Below are 18150 nucleotides of genomic sequence, written 5' to 3'. Positions count from 1 at the left end.
ACCACTCACCACCCATTGTCCTCATTCACATTGTACTTATACCCCTAAAGTGGAACTGGCATCTCAAGAGAGATGGGGACTAAGACACCTGGCCACAATGGGCTGCCTAATGCACATTCTGACAGTGCTTGCTCACAGTGACATGGTCGAGGTCTTGGCCCATCTCTGGGGATGATGCCACTACATCTCTCTCTGCGATCCACTGCTCCAGGTCATCAACTTCTCGCTTCAGCTTGAAGAAGTGGCACATGTGCTCCAGCTTACGCCTGCGCGCCTCAGACTGGTCTTTCAAGCCTGCATACTGCTTGTCTACTTGCCCCTGCAGCCGGATTATCTCCTCCCTGAAAAACACCAAAGGAGGCCATGCCTGAGCCATATCGCCTGCCAAAGGAAGAAAGACACAATCCAGCAGATATGCAGCGGGCTGCGTTTCCGGAGAGCCAAATGACAAGATATGGGATCTATGATGGGTCAGTTGATACCACGCTCCACAGAACTTTTTAAAAATCTCCTCGCTGTTCTTTTCCAAAGCTTTGAGAGACTGGGAAACAGCAGCCAGACATACTTACCCTTCCGGGTGTCCAGCAGAGAGCAGCTTCTGAGCCCAGCTAGCCAGCTGCTTGATGTTTTTCCCGTACTCTTCTATGGACCGCTGCTGGCGAAGGAGTCTCTTCAGCATCACAATGCCGCTCTCTTCATCCTAGGAAAAGAAAACCTCTCCAGTTACTGATGTCATCTTATCCTGCCCCGGAGTGGAGCCAACCCAGGAGTGGCACATCCCATTTCACTGTGCTGCCCCATCACTGCCCCCCCCCCCACGACCTGGGGATGTGGCAGCGGCTTCCGGCAATATTAGCACCTTTACCTTTGGCTTCTCATCAGTCCCCATATAGAGCTCCTGCTCACTTATCCAGGCCTCTGCTTCACCAGCATCCAAGTAATATCGCTGAGCCTCACTTGCTTCTTCCAGGCGCTGCAACCTCTTTGACGTTTCCTCTTGCAAAGTGCTCCAGGAATCCCTCAGCTGCTTCAGGCGCTCTTCGGTATCCCGGAAGTCTCCATTCCCCTCCGCTCCAGCCAGCATGGCCTCCCCTCTGAAAAGGACGTCCTCAATGCGTGGGGCATGGCCAGCAATTTCTTTCTGCAGCGTCTAGCAAGGGACAGGGGCACTTTTAAGGAGGTTTGGATAAGATCAAAAACCTATTTGAAGTGAGCTCTTCCCATTTACTGAGTAGTCATTAATAGAGGCTAATGACAACAACGTCTAACATGATGGCAATATTCAGGTCTTGCAGGCTGCTGCAAAGGGAAGCACTTTGGCATCTACCTGCATCCCCACCCACCCTCAGGGAACTCCTTCGGCTCAGGGCTTGTACACACCAAAGTTTAGTGTGGGCTAGGGTCTGCCTGTGCCCCCATTTATGCAGCATCGTCCACACAACATCACTCTCAAATCAAGCTGTAAGGGGAGGAGGCTTGGTAAGGGGGTGAGGCATCTGGCAGAGAGTGGTGAGTAGGCAAAGCTGGAGAGCTCCTGGTACATGCATATTTGAGAAATCCTCCCACTCCATTTACTAACAGCTATTATACAGACACTACTGAACGTTTGGATGTTTGCAGCCACAGCCAAAATCCACCCAGCCAGCCTATGTGTTCAATCCAAAATGCAATTAAATTAAATTGGTGGCGGGGGGGGGGGACAAAACTCAGAGGTGGTGGACAGACTCACCTGCATTTTCTTCGTAAGCATCTGTACTGACAGGAGGTTTGTGCCATGGTCAGTGGACTGAGCAAGGGGCAATCGCTCTTGTACCCAAAGCTGGAATACAGAAGAATGACTAAAGTGCAGGTACAGAAAAGTCAGGCTATATATATGTGTACACAAGTGGGGGGGGGATGAAGTAACACTTGTATCTTGGATGCCGAACACCCTGGAACTCGGACGTTTTGGCTCCTGAAGGCCGCAACCCGGAAGTGATGGTTCCGGTTTGTGAACTTTCTTCTGGAACCTGAATGTCCAATGGGGCTTTCACAGCTTCTGGTTGGCTGCAGGAGCTTCCTGCAGCCAACCAGAAGCCTCAATTTGGTTTTTGAACATTTTGGAAGTTGAATGGACTTCCAGAACGGATTCCATTCGACTTCCAAGGTACAACTGTATTACTCTGTTTATCTAACACAGACTGCCTATGTGTCTCATGGGGACCAGTTGTACTGTAACAGAGCCCCCTGCCCTCTAAATTAAAGTAATAAGGTTGACTAGAAGTCCTTCCTAATGGCACATTCAGATGATAGCTCACCAGTTCATCTTCCAGATCCCGGTCCAATTGGTATCGAGCCTTGGTTGTCTCCAGCTCCTTCCTCCTCTTATCCAATGGCTGCAGAAGATCCTGGAACCTTCTCTCAATGATCTCATGCTTGCCATCTGCTTCATGCAGGTCTCCTCTGGTTGAAGGGGCGTGAGACAGCAAGTCTTCCATCTCTTTCTTCCTCACACTTACTTGCTCATCTAGTCGCTGAAATTAGAAAGCCTCTATTAACTCAGTCATCTTGTCAAAATTTATATTTTTGGGCCATAGGCTTTGGGCTTGGTGACATATTTACAAATTTCCAGCCTGACTTTCCTTTCCCATTTCATTTCCTAGAAAAACAAGGACACCCTTTTTATTCACACCTGAGACTGGAGAGACTTGAAGAGAACCATCATGGAAACAGTAATTGAGGAGGGTTGGGCCTTTTTTTGTGAGGGGTAAGAAAATGGTGGTCTCAGCAAAAAATGGAGAGCCCCTGTTCTGATGGCAAAGGTGAAAGAATACACTGGAATCAGGGTGAAAAGGGATTATTGCAGTATCTAAGGTCTTTCCAGGCACACGTCCTAAGCTCTGTGTCTGAGTGCTGGTTGGTTTGGTGTGTTTTTTTGCCCTGGAGCTTACCCCACAAAAACCCACTCTTTAGCACTCAATTGGAACAAATGTCAAGTCAGGCTTTCGTGGATTGCTGTTTGCTCCGAATGAACTTTAAAGAGGTGTTTTAACAAGGAAAGTTCTGGAGCAAAAAAGGGGGGCAGTTCAAAAGCTGGTCACAGCCCTGCCACACTCCCTAGTGGGGGGAGGAGGACTGTTAACAGATAACTACCCCCACCTCTGCCGCCTGGCAGCAAGGCTTTGCACTGACTTTCCAGATCCCCCTCTCTCCCCCTTGGCAATGGGTATCTGCATTGACTCCTCTCTCCATCCTGGAAGTGGTATTTGACTAAGTTTTTATCAGACTAGACCCACTGAAAATAATGTACCTAATTTAGTCATGTTCGTTAATCGGCAAATGCCACCCCCTATGACTTACTTTCAGGTTCTTCAGTAGGATGTTGACACTGGTGAGATCTTTCCCTTGGGCATCAGATTTCAGCTGCTCCTCCATCTCACTAATCCATGCATCAAGGTCAGCACAGCTCTGTGCATAAAGGTCAGAGCGGTTGGCATCAAACAGGTGCTGAGCCTTCTCATCTGTGGTTGCTTGCAGCTTGTCCCAAAGCTGGTGCAGCTCCACTAGCCTCTGGCAAACAATGTGTTCATACTGGGGCTTCTGTTCTGCTAGCTTCTGCCCTTCCTGGAGAAAAGAGAGAGGGGATGGGGGAGAGACATGGAAGCACTTGTCAGAGCAAAGGACTGGCTATTTCTCATCAAGAAAATACAGAGTAAGAAATACAGGGTTGGAAGGAGATGGGTCTTTGTAGTCAACTACATGCAGTGCTCCAAGTGGTTGCAGGCAACACAACATTAGCTAGTGGCTGGATGAGGACAGGATAATGCTCCGGGTTGGCGCCATCGCCGAATGGCGGACTCCCTCCGAGCTCCGGAGGGAGCCTGCTCGGCAGGGGCTGGGTCCTACCGCACCGGCGATGCGGGGACCCTTAAAAACCACGGCCACGAGGGCCGTGGACATGGAGACTCGGCTGGCACCGTCAGCGCCCTCCCGACTCGTGAAGGAGCCTTTTTAAAGGCTACGGATCGGGTGCCGGGGAGAAGCGTGGTGCTTTGAGTCCTCTGCTATCCCTGCCGAGCGCAGCCGCATGCCATCCGGCGGAGAGCGCTGACTTCTTCCATTGAAAATTCGGACTTTTTAACAACAACCCGTGAGTAATTTGGAAACTGGGTTTAAAAGGAGGAAAAAAAAGAATTTCCTTTCGATTTGGACACGAGCGGGGGGGGATCCAAAAAGGAAGTCAGTCCCCCCCCCATTGTAAACCTTCTAAGACAAGGACGGGGAAACCAAGGTCCAAAAAGATTTGTATTGTTGATAAAAACTAAGAATTCCACGATGGGAAATTATAAGAACTGTGCTGGAGGACGAATTGAGGGAGAAGAAACGTAACCCCCCCCCCCTGGGAACCGGGGTGATTGAAGAGAGAGCCTGGTGAAAAGAGTCGGAGATTTTGACAGCTGTCAAAGTAGCTGTCAAAGTCGGAAAGCAGAGAGGATTTTATTATGAGAACTTTGCTGGCTAAATTTGTTACAATTTGCTACAACTTTCTAAAAACTTGGATACAAAATGGCGAAAACATGGATAACAATCGGACTTTTGGACTAGAGAAAACAAAGTTACAACAATCCCCCTAGAGGAGTTTCGGGACATTACAAAGATGGTCGTAAGTGGAAAAATACCATTGGAATTTTATAGAACTGGTTATCTTCTGGGAAAGCTGCAAAACGGAAATAATATTTTGTCTACAGGGTGTACAGCTAAAGGAGACAATAGAATTTTCTATTGAAGAAAGGAAGGGACTGAACGCAAGTTTTTGTTCCTGAATAACAATAATCCCTGCAGACTTACTAAGCTTCTGAATTAGAACGTTTTAGCAGCGGAACAAGAGGAAACTGGACTACAATTTGGAAAGAACAATGGGGGGAGCTTTATTAAAGATCTGAAGCTAAGTGTTTTAAATAATAATTATGAAAGGAAAAAAACAAAAATAAAAAAAAAAAAACCAGCAAGGAGTTGGGGGAAAATAGGCGATTTATGGATTGTAAGAATTCCAGGCGGATAACATGGTTTGGTGGTCAGGGGGAAATTAAACCGGGGACAGAGGGGGAGAACTAAAATCCAAAGGCTTGTCAATTTCTTTTTTTGAACTGGTTTTGTTTCATCTATTATATCTTTTATTTCTTATTTCTGATATTTCTATTATGTGGGGTGTCTTTATTATTAAAAAAAAGGGAAATTGTGGAATAAAAACGGGGTGGGCCCTGGGAAAGAAATTTTTGGCTTTTTATCAAGGGTATTGATGAGGAGTGTAGAAATTTTAAATTCGAACAATGGTCTAAACAAATTAAGTTTTTAATCAGAATTGAGAGCTTGTGGAGCCAACAATATGAAACAGGAATATGATAGGGGTGGGGGAAGGGGGGAGTCCCAGAAAGTGGATATATGAAAATAAGGTTCTGAATGTATCTTAACTTTTTACTTTCTGTATTTTTGAAAATTTTAATAAACATTATTTAAAAAAAAAAAAAAAAAAAAAGGATAATGCTCCAAAATAGCAGGAGTCACTAAGGTATAGAGACAATGGGAGAAAAGAGCTGGGAGAGATGTCACACTACTCCAAGTCTTGCAAGAACTTACCTCATCTACATTCTCTAGCCATCCTTGGTTAGAAGCAAGTTCTGCCATGAAAGACTGGTGCTTCAACCATTTGCTGTGCAGGTTCCGGGCTTCGTCGTAGGATATGTCTTGCGCTGTGAGCATCTTCTCATCAATCCAGATAGTAAGCTGCAAACAAAGGAAGTTAATTACAGTACTGCAAAGGGAGGTTATAGACTTTTGCCAAACTCCCTTAACTTTTTGCTAGTACTCGAAGCTAAGTGATAAATGCGGGTAAAATAATTAGCTAAACAAACTGTTTTGCTCATATTCTTACTTAATTCTTTCCCCACCCACCCATTTTATTTCAGCTACTTTTTAATGACTGATTGTGCTTCTCTGAAGTACTTGGAATCATAGGGCTGAGATAGGAAATTTCTTTTTCCTTCTCCAGAGGCTGGGGTCCGAACCAATGGATTCAAGTTACAAGAAAAGTGTTTCCGACTAAACATCAGGAATATATTTTTGACAGCTGAAAGTTGCAGTGAGAAGTATTTACTGCTGGCATAAGCCAAAGTTATAACCACCATTTGGAGAAGAAGGATAAATGCAGATGCACCTTAGATTAGTGGTAGCAGGCAGGAGTAGTAGGCCTGGCATCCTTACCTCCTGGCAATTCTGTAGGAAGTTCCGCAGCCCATGATTGTCCTTCAGCAGCACCAAGGCCTCTTGAGATTTTGCAATGTTTCTATTGTACCTATAAACAACAATAGTGCCATTGTTAAATGGCTATTATTTATTCAATTTATATCCTGCTCTTCCTCCCAATCGTCTATTAGCTTAGCTCAGAGGTTTTCAACCTTTTTGAGTCCACTGCTCCCTTAACCAACTACATTCTTTCTGCAGCAACCTTGTGGGGCTCAGGAGCCCAGTTATGTCACCCCTTCTCTGCAAAGCTGGCAGCCTCTCTCCCTTTTTCTCTCCCTTTTTCAAACACCCTCCTTTGTGGAGTGTTCCCTCAACCTCCTCTCCTCTCCCCCTCCTTGGTAGTCCTCTGGGCAGCTGCTGCTGCCTTCCCTGGTCTCTGAGTCCTCACCCCAAATGGAGGTGCCTCCCAGAGGCGCCATTCACCTTCAGAGTTTATACCCAGGGCTGTTGCAACCATTGGTAGGCAGAGACGAGAGAGGGCATCAGAAGAGGGAGGGAAGGAAAGAGGGACAGATGCCAGTGTTGCCCGTGGCATCCCTGACCATCATTCAAGGCACCTCAGGGTGCCACAGTGAAAACCACTGGCTTAGCTAGTATCATAACATATTTATCCCAGCAACCCATAGAACCCTGCTACACTTGTCTGTATGTGTGTAAAGCAGCTGTGTACTGTAGATTTCCAATGACAGCCCTTTAGGGAAGGGCTGTAGCTCAGTGGTAGAATCACCTGCTCTGTATGCAAAAGGTCTCAGGTGTAACCCCTGACATCTCCCCAGGTAGGGCTGGGAGAGACTCCCTGCCTGAAGCCCTGGAGAGCCACTGCCAGTCAGCATAGTCAAAACTGAGCTAGATGAGCTGCTTTCTAAACTCCTGAATTATTCCATATCTCAAGCACAGAGGCAGAAAATAAGAATCACACATCAATGGGGCTCAAGCCTTGTATGTGGTCAAAAACAGAATGCTGCTATGTAGGCTAGAAATAGGACAGCTCGGTCGACAGAGCATGAGACACTTAATCTCAGGGTCGTGGGTTTGAGCCCCACATTGGGCAAAAGATTCCTGCATTCCCGGGGGCTGGACTAGATGACCCTTGGGTCCCTTTCCAACTCTTCAGTTCTATGATTCTATACAGTAATCACTGCAAGGTAAACAGGGCACAGCACAATAAAGAAACCAGGTAAACTGATCTCTCCATCCCTGTCTTATCTACATTTTTGCTCTTCCTCAAATGGCAGCTTTCAGTTTGGAGCTGCAAGTTCAGACTGTTGTCATGCTTGTCTTTTATTATCCTGGTTAAAGATGTATGAGTTTTCCTTTTTTAATAGGACTTGTGGGGAGGGAAGGGTTTGCAGCTCAGAAAAGGCCTCCCCAGTTCTCATATGCATCTCTTGTTTTGGGCTATTATTGCCTCAGAACAAAAATCTGGGTGATGGTTTTGCTCTGTTTGAAGAGATAACCAAATCTCTCCCTTTCTCTCTCCCCACCCCCCCTCCACACACCTTCTCCAGAGTGCTGTTCACTGTGATATCAGAGTACAGTGCAGTATCTTGTAGTTTTAGGTAGGTGTTGGTCTGACACAGTTGAAATACATACACACACACACACACATATATATATATATATATATATATATATATATATTTAAAAAAATGTCCAGTAGCACCTTAGGGACCAACTAAGTTTGTTCTTGGTATAAGCTTTCGTGTGCATGCACACTTCTTCAGATGCACTGAAACAGAAGTCACCAGACCCTTATATATAGTGGGAGGGTGGAGTGGGGTTTTTCTCAGGAGGGTAGTAGGAGATGGGTGATTAACTCAATGGGTATGGTAAACCTGTTGATGACTGTTAACGACTGCAATTAGTCCTACAGGAAAAAGCAAGGGATAGTATGCAGATGATTAGCATATGTAATGAGACAGGAATCCAATATCTCTAGACTTCCAGGTTGGTGCGACCAGCTAATGGCGGATTCCCTCCGAGCTCTGGAGGGAATCGGCTCGGTGGAGGAGGGGTCCTGCCGCGGCGGCGACGCGGGGACCCTTAGAAACCACAGGCGCGGATGCCTGTGGACCTGGTGACTCGGCGGGCACCATTTGCACCCCCCCGACCCACAAAGAAGCCTTTTTAAAGGCTTTGGAGAGGATACGGGGAGCGGCGTGGTGCTGTGAATAGATCGCTTCTTCCACGGAGTGAAGCCGCAAGCCATGGCTGGAGAGCGCTGACTTCTTTCCTTGAATATTTGGACTTAAAAAGCAACAACCCGTGAGTAATTGGAACTAAAAATTTCTTCTAATTGAATTCGGTACGACCGGGGGAGGTGCTAAAAGGAAGTCCGCCTCCCCCCCTCTTGCAGGCAATTTAAAGCAAGAATTAAACAACTAAGATCGAGAGACTGTCTTTCTCTTTTTGAGATAAAATTCTTAATTTCACGATTTGGACTTATAAGCTAATTGCTGGAGGATTTGAACTGATCTTTGGCGTTGAAGTGCAACCCCCCCCCCCCCGATCCGGGAGTGACCCGAGAGGGAGCCTGTGAAGATATTTACAGAGTTTGACAGCTGTCAATTGAGCTGTCAAAGTCAAGAAATTCTGTTTTTTGTCATTTGTGTCGGTTACTTTTGTAACATTGGAACTGTAAGCTTTTAAAATTAGAGTGGCAACAATAACAAAATATCCGGATTGTTGGAAAAAGAACACTTAGTAACAAAAATCCCTCTAGAGGGGATTTGGAACATTACAATGGCTGCAGATGGAAAATTACAAGCAGAGTTAAATAGGGTCTTTGAACTGTTGGGAAAGCTGCAAAAGCAGAGTTCTGTTATGGCTATGAATCTGACAACCTTGAATTTAAAAATAAACAACTCTGCTGAAGTGGTGGACCTGACTCAAGAAGAATCTACAGCTGGGAAGAAAGGCTTGTGTGCTGTTTTGGAGGAACGTGAAGAAGGAGCAGAAATGACGCAAGTGAAAAAGGACAACCAGAGGCCTTCAAGGTCAGGATGCATGGAAGATAAAGTTTGTATGTCAAAAATCTGGTTTGAAATCGAAATTGAGAATGAAGAGTGGGGATTTTTTCCCATGGGGAGTCCGAAAGACTTATGGATTACAAATGTGGCGACGGTGAAAATTGGGCCGTTTGAGGCATTTGGGATATTTGGACTTGGAAAGAACAAGAAGCAAGATCTGGACTCTTCTTTTGAACACGAAGGACTGGTTGGAAAAGATTTGGACCCTTTCGGGTCGAAGATGCTCCGAGATTGGATGTCCAACATAAAGGACTGTCAACAAAACCGGCTGAAAGGGACTGAAAGAGATTTAAAGGCCTCGGACGTGATAGATCCAGGCTGAGAACTGTCAGATAGAAAGATAATATTTTGGGGATCAAAACCGGGGGGGGGGGGGGAGGAACGTTAGAATCCAAAGGGTTACAAGCATATGCTCTTATTTGTTAAGATTTTCTGTAAATATATATAATTGGGAATTTTGTGAAAGGGAGAGTGGATCGATCTTAGAAAAGGTGGATGTGGGTATTAAAATAAGGTATAGAAGTTTGAAAATGGTTAATGAAGATGATTTAAATAAAATATTAATAAGGGATTAATTTGGGCATAAAGAACTTGCTGGGCTAAATTTTGAATGGGGATGCAAGAAGGGGAGGTGGGGGAAGTCTGGGAAAGTGGTTAGGAAAATAAGATTTTGAAATTATATGTGTTTTTTGTGTGTAATGTTGATGTTTATGTTTTTTTGTGTGTTTGTCTTAAAAAATGAGAAAATCCCAATAAAAATTTTATAAAAAAAAAAAAAAGGAATCCAATATCTCTATTAAGACCAGTTTTCTCCATAACTTTCAGTTTAGTGATAAGTTGTAATTCAGCAACTTTTCAGTGTATCTAAAGAAGTGTACATGCACACAAAAGCTTATACCAAGAACATCCTTAGTTGGTCTCTAAGGTGCTACTGGACAATTTATTTATTTTTTTGTATCTTGTAATGTGAGCAATAGTCCTGAGCTGTCCCGTTGAAAGTATTCTACGGAAATTACCTCTCTTGAATCAGCTGCACTTTTTCCTTGATTTTATCAGAGTAAATATTTCCTTCAGCCACCAGCTTGTTCCCACTGGCCACCAGCCCAGTAACTTTTTCCTCATTTGCTTCCATAGTAGCAAGGAAATCTTCAAATTTTCGGATAGCAGCCTCTGATGCTTCCAAGGTGTCTGGGGGCTCGATGTGAGCCAGAGTGTATTCCTAAAGCAGATATTGTGGAAGAAAACAAGTCAATTACTCAGAAAAACAGCACAGGAAGTTAAAAAACAACAACTCTCTTCTGCAAAGCCTAAAGCCAATTCTAGTCCACAACAGTCTGCATGTTAGTTTGGCACAGTGCAGCCATCATATGCATGTCAGCTAAAGAGAAAGCACTTGAAATGCCTGCATAAAATAGAGCCCAGCTTTTGCAAACTGCTTATATCAACTTGCCGCTAAGCACAGGATTTGGCTTTCAGCATGCATCAGGAAGACTTGTTTCTCCAATATTTCTCAATATGTGCTGAAATGCAGCTCCTGTACAGGAGAGGGTGCACAGCATGGGCAGGATTTTTCTGTGGTTGCCACATGCCAGCTGACAAGCTTTGTAAGACATCCAAGTGCTCAGATGGCAAATTCCACTACTGCTTCTCTGTAGAGCGCAACACTTACGACACTCAAGCACCAGGATGCAATCTTGAGACACTGATGTAACATACATAAAAGTTATAAGATGCCTGTTCCCTGCTGCCATACCTGATTAGTAAGAATGATTTCCACTTGCTTTGCATCTTTAAGAAATTCCTGGAAGCCAAGACACTTGTTGAGGAATTTCTCCCTGCTATCCCACATTTTACATAAGGCATTCCAGCCTGTATCCATGCCCTGAAGCCGCTGCTCTAGCTGCTGATACTCGACATCTGTCTGTCCTTGGGTCACTCTGTCTCCTATCTGCTTGACACTGTGGTAATCATCTTTGTGTTGATCAATTTCTTCCTTAATGGCAGCATGCTGCTGCAGGAGGTGCTCAGCTTCTACCAGTGAGTTGGGCACCTCTTCTGAAGCAACAGCTTTTTGGGCCTTGAAGAGCCATGCCTGGAAGTCATCTAAGTCCTGCAAGAATTTGTGCAGCTTGCTGGCTTCTCCGAGAGAGGCCTCCTGGCTCTGCAACGTATTCTGCAGGTCCAGCCAGACTCCAGTGACAGCTGTCAGTCGACTGTAGATGTCGTCAGCTAGGTCAGGGTGCTCTTCGGCTAGCCGGTGTGCTTCCTGCTGCAGGGACGCAAGCCGGGCTTGGATAGCCGCTAGGTCACGCTCAATGCCATATAACTTCCTCTGCATGGCAATCATGCCTGCCAGGTTTTTGCCAAGGTCCTGCGTAGATTCGATGACACTGGTTTTTTCCAGGATCCATTTCCTTGTCTCCTCGCAATCCACACAGTAATTGTGGAGGCTAAGGGCAAAGTCCACAGCTTTCCGCCTCTGAGCTACCATCTCCTGGAAGACTTTCCATCTAAAAGAAGCAGAGCAAAATGAATGAATGAAAGAATCATTGCACTGAATGCAGCAGAGATCCTTTCTTTAGGTCCTTCTTTTTCATGCATCTGCTTTGGTCCTTTTAAGGGGAACTTACCTGGCATTCAGACGCTGCTGACACTGCCTCACACTCACACTGCGTGGATGCCCACTTTCTATTAATCCAAAGGCAGCTTGATTGACCCCTTCAATCTGAGAAGCCAGGTTGTTCATTTCTTGCTCCAGAATATCAAACCTGAAATCAAGATCAGTTAATTAATTGAAAACTCAACATTTCCCAAAGATGCACAGTGCATAACTTCTAAAGTCCTACTTTGAATGTGTTGTCTTGATCCTATTCCTCCAAAACCCAATTTGAATTATAAGGTCTCATGCCACATTCAGAAAACACCTAAACTCAGGTATTGGTAAGTCACCAGGGGAATGGAAATCCAGAGTAAAAAGCCTCTCCCCATGCCCTTGTGGCCCTGAGTCTTGCATACATGGTAATTTTGCTTCCAGTCTGTCTTCATATAGTACAGTATTGCAATACAGGAAGACAATGGAGGAGGTTCAGGCTGCTAAGGACTAGGCCTGACACACTGAACCTTGAATTAAGCCCTTCACCTGCACTTTAGTGCTATATTTTTGAGGTCATTTCATGCATAAGAAATCATGTTTGCCAGGGTAATGTGTAGTTCTTTACAAAGTGGACTGTAACCCACAAAAACGTGTTCCACAATTACTGTAGATCCTGCAGTTGCTCCTTAATTGTCCCAGTTAATGTATGAAGCACTCCCTCCACACTCTTAACTTGTTTAGTTTGAGACAAATGTTCCAAACATCGAACATACACTGCCCAGGGAACAATCTCAGACATTTACCTGTGTTGCACAACATCCAGGTCCTCCAAGGTATCAGGAATCTCCATTTGTTCCAACCACTTCTCCTTCTCACTCATCCAAAGCTCACATGCATCTGTCTCACTGAAAACTTTGTAGAGATCCAAGGCATCCTGCAGCTTCTGCCTACGCAGATCTGCTAGGGACACAACTTCATTGTACATTGCCTGGATGGCCTTCAGTCTGTTCTCAAATCCTGGATCATCCCGAAACTCCGTGGGGAAGTTCTGCGCTTGCCTGTTCAGGTTGTACATGACTCTCTTGTTGTCTGCTACATCGTCTAAAAGGTCCCTGTGCTTTTTAACAAGGGCTAGAGTAGAATATTCATCATGCCCCACATCCTCACTTGACACCAGACGATGGGCATCTTGCAGCCAGGCCATCAAGTCATCCGCATCAACCTGGAACTGGAAGAAGCTCTCAGCATCCTGCAAGTTTTTCTTGTGGAAAGCTGCCAGTTCCTGCAGCTGGGCCCAGAGGGCTTTCACTTCCTCAATCCTTCTGCGGATTTTAAGTGCACCAAAATGATTCTGAGCAATCATAGCTTCTCCCTCTTTGATGGTGTGCTGCAGGTGGGTTTCCTGAACACGCAGCTCATCCTCGAAAGCCTTGTGTTTCCTCTGCAAGATGAGAACGCTGGTCAGGTCTTTCCCATAATCCAGGGAGGAATAGATCTGATCTTTCTCTTTGATCCAGCTTTCAGCTTCATCCAGTTCCCAAAAGAATTTCCAAAGGCGCTTGGACTGCTCCAGGCGAGCTTTCCTTTCCGCAGCCAAAGCCATCAGCTCTCGATGGCACAGCTGCAGGTGGTTCACCCGATCCTGTATCACCTTTGGGTCACAAGGCCGATAACCTGTACAAGCATGTGTGGACACAAAGCTACTATCAGCAGACATGCACGATGCATTTTCCTTTAAGTCAGAAAGGGGAAATGCACAACATCTATAAGGCACTTTCAGGTGGTTTTTTTTAAAAATGCTAGGGACCAGCCCACCTAACAGGTGGTTAAGTAGCTGTGACATGAAGACAGACAGCTATGGGGGGATAGCTATAGTTGTGCTTTCCATTTGTTCATTGATTCTGACAAAAAAGCAAAAGCAGAGATAGGTGCTTTGCAGAGCTTCAGAAGGACAATGCACACCATCCCAAAAATAAAAAGGAAACAGAAAATGGAACTGTTGCTTGAAATGGTGGAGTATAGGTCTGAGTGGAGAAAGTGGCTCCGATGGAATTTGCTACTGAAATTTATTTTAAAAGGTTACATGAGTGCTTGCAAGCTTTAGATGCACAGTGGACAGACTCTAAATAGTTTAAAGTGGACTTTTAAAAAATGGCACATAGAGTGTAGGAACTATGTCATTTTTCATTAGTGGCACTCAACAAACAGAGACAGATGAATTTATCAGTTTTGGTTTGTCTCAGTTTTTCATTTTTTTCCCTTCTAAGTTCAGTTCTACAAATTTCCAAACAATTTGTGGAAAACTCATCAGCATTTTAGTGTGAATTTCTCCTAACATATAACATATTTGCTTATTGTGCACATATTTACAAAGCCATGTTCCCTAATAAAATGCATTTTTGTATGTTATTTTCATCAATACATGCATTTTCGTGCACGTTTTGCCCTAGTGCATGCATTTTTTTAAAAAAACACCCTTTTTTTACAAAGTACTTGGCTGAAGAACTGCCTTGCAAAATTGAGAAAAGTTAGAATTCTAAAGGATGGCTACATTTCAGCTTGCCTATAGCTTCAGAATGTATGAATTACCGGTATGTAGGTTCACCTTTAAACATGAACTGAATCAGTTTTCTTCCCCATCCCCAGTCACAAATACTATTTGGTAAGCTGCTGGGGTACTGGCACACACCCACATTTCAGTCAGCACTCCCACCCACACTTGTCAACCAGTAGAGGTGAGAACTGCATTTCTGCCACACACAATACACTGACATTCACATCCTGAGTACATGTAATATTCCCTAAAGAGAAGCACATCTTTTGAGGGAAGACATTGGGAAAAAGTACAACAAATGAGCAACAACTGTGGAATTCTTGCACTGAAAATCATTATCTGGAAAAGCCTCCAATATCATCCAGACTCTGCCTCCCAATCCTTCTTTCTACTATCGCACCAGCTAGGCCCAAGAGGTAGCCGCCTGAAACCCCAGGACCCAGCAGTTTTCAAGGCAACAAGTGCTATAGATTCTAGCTGAACTTAAAGGCCCTACTTATGAATTAATCTGTGCACCTTGGACCTGTTTTACTATGAATTCAGTCAATTTAAGGTGGAACAGGAGATGACTGGGATAGCTGCACCGGCAGAGCATGAGACTCATAATCTCAGGGTCGCAGGTTTGAGCCCCAAGCTGGGCAAAAGACTCCTGAACTGCAGGGGGTTGGACAAGACAACCCTCGGGGTCCCTTCCAACTCTCTGATTCTGAGAGGACAGAGGCATTTTCCTTAAACCATTTTTTAAAAGGAAGAGGCAAGGATACAGGTGGTCTTCCCTCACTCCTTCCCCTTTTATACTTAGGGCTTCTCAACTCAGAAATTTTGCACGGAGCAATGGATCCAAACTACAAGAAAGAAGATTCCACCTAAACATTAGGAAGAACTTCCTGACAGTAAGAGCTGTTCGACAGTGGAATTTGCTGCCAAGGAGTGTGGTGGAGTCTCCTTCTTTGGAGGTCTTTAAGCAGAGGCTTGACAACCATATGTCAGGAGTGCTCTGATGGTGTTTCCTGCTTGGCAGGGGGTTGGACTCGATGGCCCTTGTGGTCTCTTCCAACTCTATGATTCTATGATTCTATGAAATTATCATTCATCATTCATCATTCACTCACTCACTCACAGAAGTCATAAAATTCTTCTTGGAAAACAAACACCTACCATCTCCGTTGGCAAATCTAAGGGCAGCTGCACTGACATCACGAACCTTCTCAGCCTGGATGACCATGTCCGCCTCCATCAGTTTATGCTTCTGAAGAAGGTATTCCACTTCCAGCAGGTGCTTCCCAAATTCAGGAGACAGGAGTTTAGCCTGTAGAAGCACAAAGGAAGAATGTACCCTTTTCTCTGCCTCTGCTAGGGGCAGGCTACACATTATGTACAACCACATGTAGTGCAGCCTGATGGCGATTGTTATTTTGAGAAAAGCAGCTTCAGAATGAATTGATTTTGAGCAGAAAAGTAGCAGAACTAAAGCTTAATCCTTTTCCTGCCTGCCATTTCTTCATTCCAAATTACCACACACAGCTTGCCTCCCTAGGGTTTATAATGCTGCATTTTGAACCCGGAGGTGTGTGTGTGCAGGGGGGAGTCACTTGGGAAGATGATCTGTCTTGGGGAAATGGCAGGCAATGGGAGCACAGGATGAGCCTCCACCTCAATTTGCTGGCTTCTTTCTATCAACCTGCAGTATTCCACCCAAGCCCTTCCTTACTTTCATCTCATCTATCCAGTCAATACTGTGTAGCATGTCTTGGAACAGCTGCTGCAGCTTAAGGTTCATCTCCAGCCGCCGCCGCCGGGCCTGCAGCAACTCCAGCAGGTACTCCCAAAGCCGCAGGATGTTGTCCTTGCGAGCATTGATGCGCTTGATGTCGTGGTAATTCTCCATCTCCAGTTCCTTGGCCACCTCCTCTATGGCCTGGACCCGTTCCTTGTAGGCTGCTGTATCGGTTTCAATGGCTTCATGCTTCTTCTTTGCTGCCTCCACAGCTGGCAAGTCATTTCCAAAGTTATCCTGCCCAAATTAAATTTGCCTTTGGTTAGCAACTGTGTGGCGGCACATTGCATTTTCTTGTGCATGCTATAGAGCAGAGGGTGATGGGGGGGGTGCCAAATTCCCCAGAAGGGATCTGGGTACCATTTTAAGCTGGTGCCAACAGAGTGCTTGTGTCCCCCCAACATCCCCTGCTGTTTCTGATGCCACCAGGCAGATCAGAGACTGGAGCCAGCACAATCCCTGAAGCCACACATTACCTGTGCAACAAGGCGCTGGTTTTCATTAAGCCACGTCTCCCGCATTGCTGCCTTGCGATCAAAGCGCCGGGCGAGCTGCTCCAGCTTCTCCTGCCTAATAAGCTCGTTTCTCAGCGCCAGCTCCCGTTCATGCTCCGCCTTCTCCAGCTTCTCCCAGGCCTGTGCAAATGTGTGCACACAGGAGAACGAGAATTCAGTAAGCAGGTACAGAATATACAATCAAGAGGCCGCAGCAATTCCTATGTAATGCCGCGTGGCACATTCTACAAAGCATTCCATTCTTATACAGGCTGCGCTAACCAACCTCACATCAGCAAAATGTTGCTTGGCCAGATAAAGAGCTATTGTTCCTCCTTGTATTTTTCTCTAAGGGATTGTTCTCACAACACTTTTCTTGTATATGCAAGTAGCCCTGTTTTTTTCGAGGCACCTGCTCATGTGAACACACACACACAGTGTGGCGAACTGAACAATAACAGATACTAGTTGGTAACAACTCCTATGGTCCCAGCAAAACTCCCCACCCCCACCCCAAAACCCCCCACTACACTCATGGAAAGTGCTGCAGACTATATATGTGAAAATGGTCCATGTGATTGTCCATGTGAGCATTTACTCAGTGTTGCTAGAATGAATAGGAAAAGTATTGTACAAAGCAGATCTAAGGTACTTGATGGGAAACATATTCAGCTTGTGGTGTGGGATCACATCCAGCTGTCCCTGTAGCTTCCTCCTTGGTTTCCACATTAGCTGCTGATCACCTCTCTAATCTTGCTGTATCATTTTTTTGCCATGCAGTAGTGGAAATTGAACCATGGATGTTATGAGTCCAAATTAGGTGCCCTGTTACTAACCTAAGGCCCTTTCCCAACCAGCTAAATTAATTAAACAAGAATTTTTAAAAAATCTAGAAGAAAAGTCCTAACACTGAAATTCTCAATATATCACATTTCTGTTAACAATTTTAAGGGACTGCATTAGGTACCCTGTTGATGTCAGACACTAATTTTCCTTCGTGAGGTGTATACACTTTCTGATTATTGGCTCGCATTCTTGACTGGATGGTAAACAGCAGGACTTCCAGGTTTCCCTTCTCCTGAAACCTGCCCAAGAACACAGCAAAAATGAGAAAACATACTTTTAGGTAAAGAAGATACAATGAGCAACACAAGCAATGTCTATTAATGTCACTGAAATACAGTGTGTTCTGAGCTCAGGCCATAGAAGCTTAATGGTAAAAAGCAGTGAAATAACCTAATCATCTATCCAGAAGTCTAACTTATCAGCGTTTAGGGCAGTTATTGCAATTTGCATGCAGATAAATAATAAATTAAAATAAATTGAAAAGAATGATAGTGACAAAAGTTCTTTTAAAAAACTGGAACACAAACACCTTATAGCTATTTGGGGTTGATTCAAACCTACACATATGCAATAGC

At 44.9% G+C, this 18150-nt stretch overlaps 1 protein-coding gene across 11 annotated transcripts in view; it reads right to left on the bottom strand.

The window, feature by feature from the left end:
* Positions 1-18150, bottom strand: part of SPTB (spectrin beta, erythrocytic) — a 97012-nt gene that overhangs the window by 27016 nt on the left and 51846 nt on the right. For all 11 annotated transcript variants that reach the window (XM_081003286.1, XM_081003284.1, XM_081003289.1 and 8 more), the window contains 16 exons: positions 17697-17814; positions 16712-16870; positions 16170-16472; positions 15617-15767; positions 12708-13578; positions 11942-12079; positions 11065-11821; positions 10328-10530; positions 6241-6331; positions 5617-5763; positions 3340-3603; positions 2298-2513; positions 1730-1819; positions 866-1150; positions 570-700; positions 137-341 (listed from right to left, as the gene is read on the bottom strand). In XM_081003286.1, the coding sequence (XP_080859412.1) occupies positions 137-341; positions 570-700; positions 866-1150; positions 1730-1819; positions 2298-2513; positions 3340-3603; positions 5617-5763; positions 6241-6331; positions 10328-10530; positions 11065-11821; positions 11942-12079; positions 12708-13578; positions 15617-15767; positions 16170-16472; positions 16712-16870; positions 17697-17814 (4129 nt within the window). The remainder of the gene's footprint in view (positions 1-136; positions 342-569; positions 701-865; positions 1151-1729; positions 1820-2297; positions 2514-3339; positions 3604-5616; positions 5764-6240; positions 6332-10327; positions 10531-11064; positions 11822-11941; positions 12080-12707; positions 13579-15616; positions 15768-16169; positions 16473-16711; positions 16871-17696; positions 17815-18150) is intronic.

The sequence above is a fragment of the Podarcis pityusensis genome (genome assembly GCF_964106645.2).
Source record: "Podarcis pityusensis genome assembly, chromosome: 1".
NCBI lineage: Eukaryota > Metazoa > Chordata > Lepidosauria > Squamata > Lacertidae > Podarcis > Podarcis pityusensis.
The sequence above is the reverse complement of the archived record's forward strand: the minus strand, read 5'-3'. Positions and strand labels throughout refer to the sequence as shown.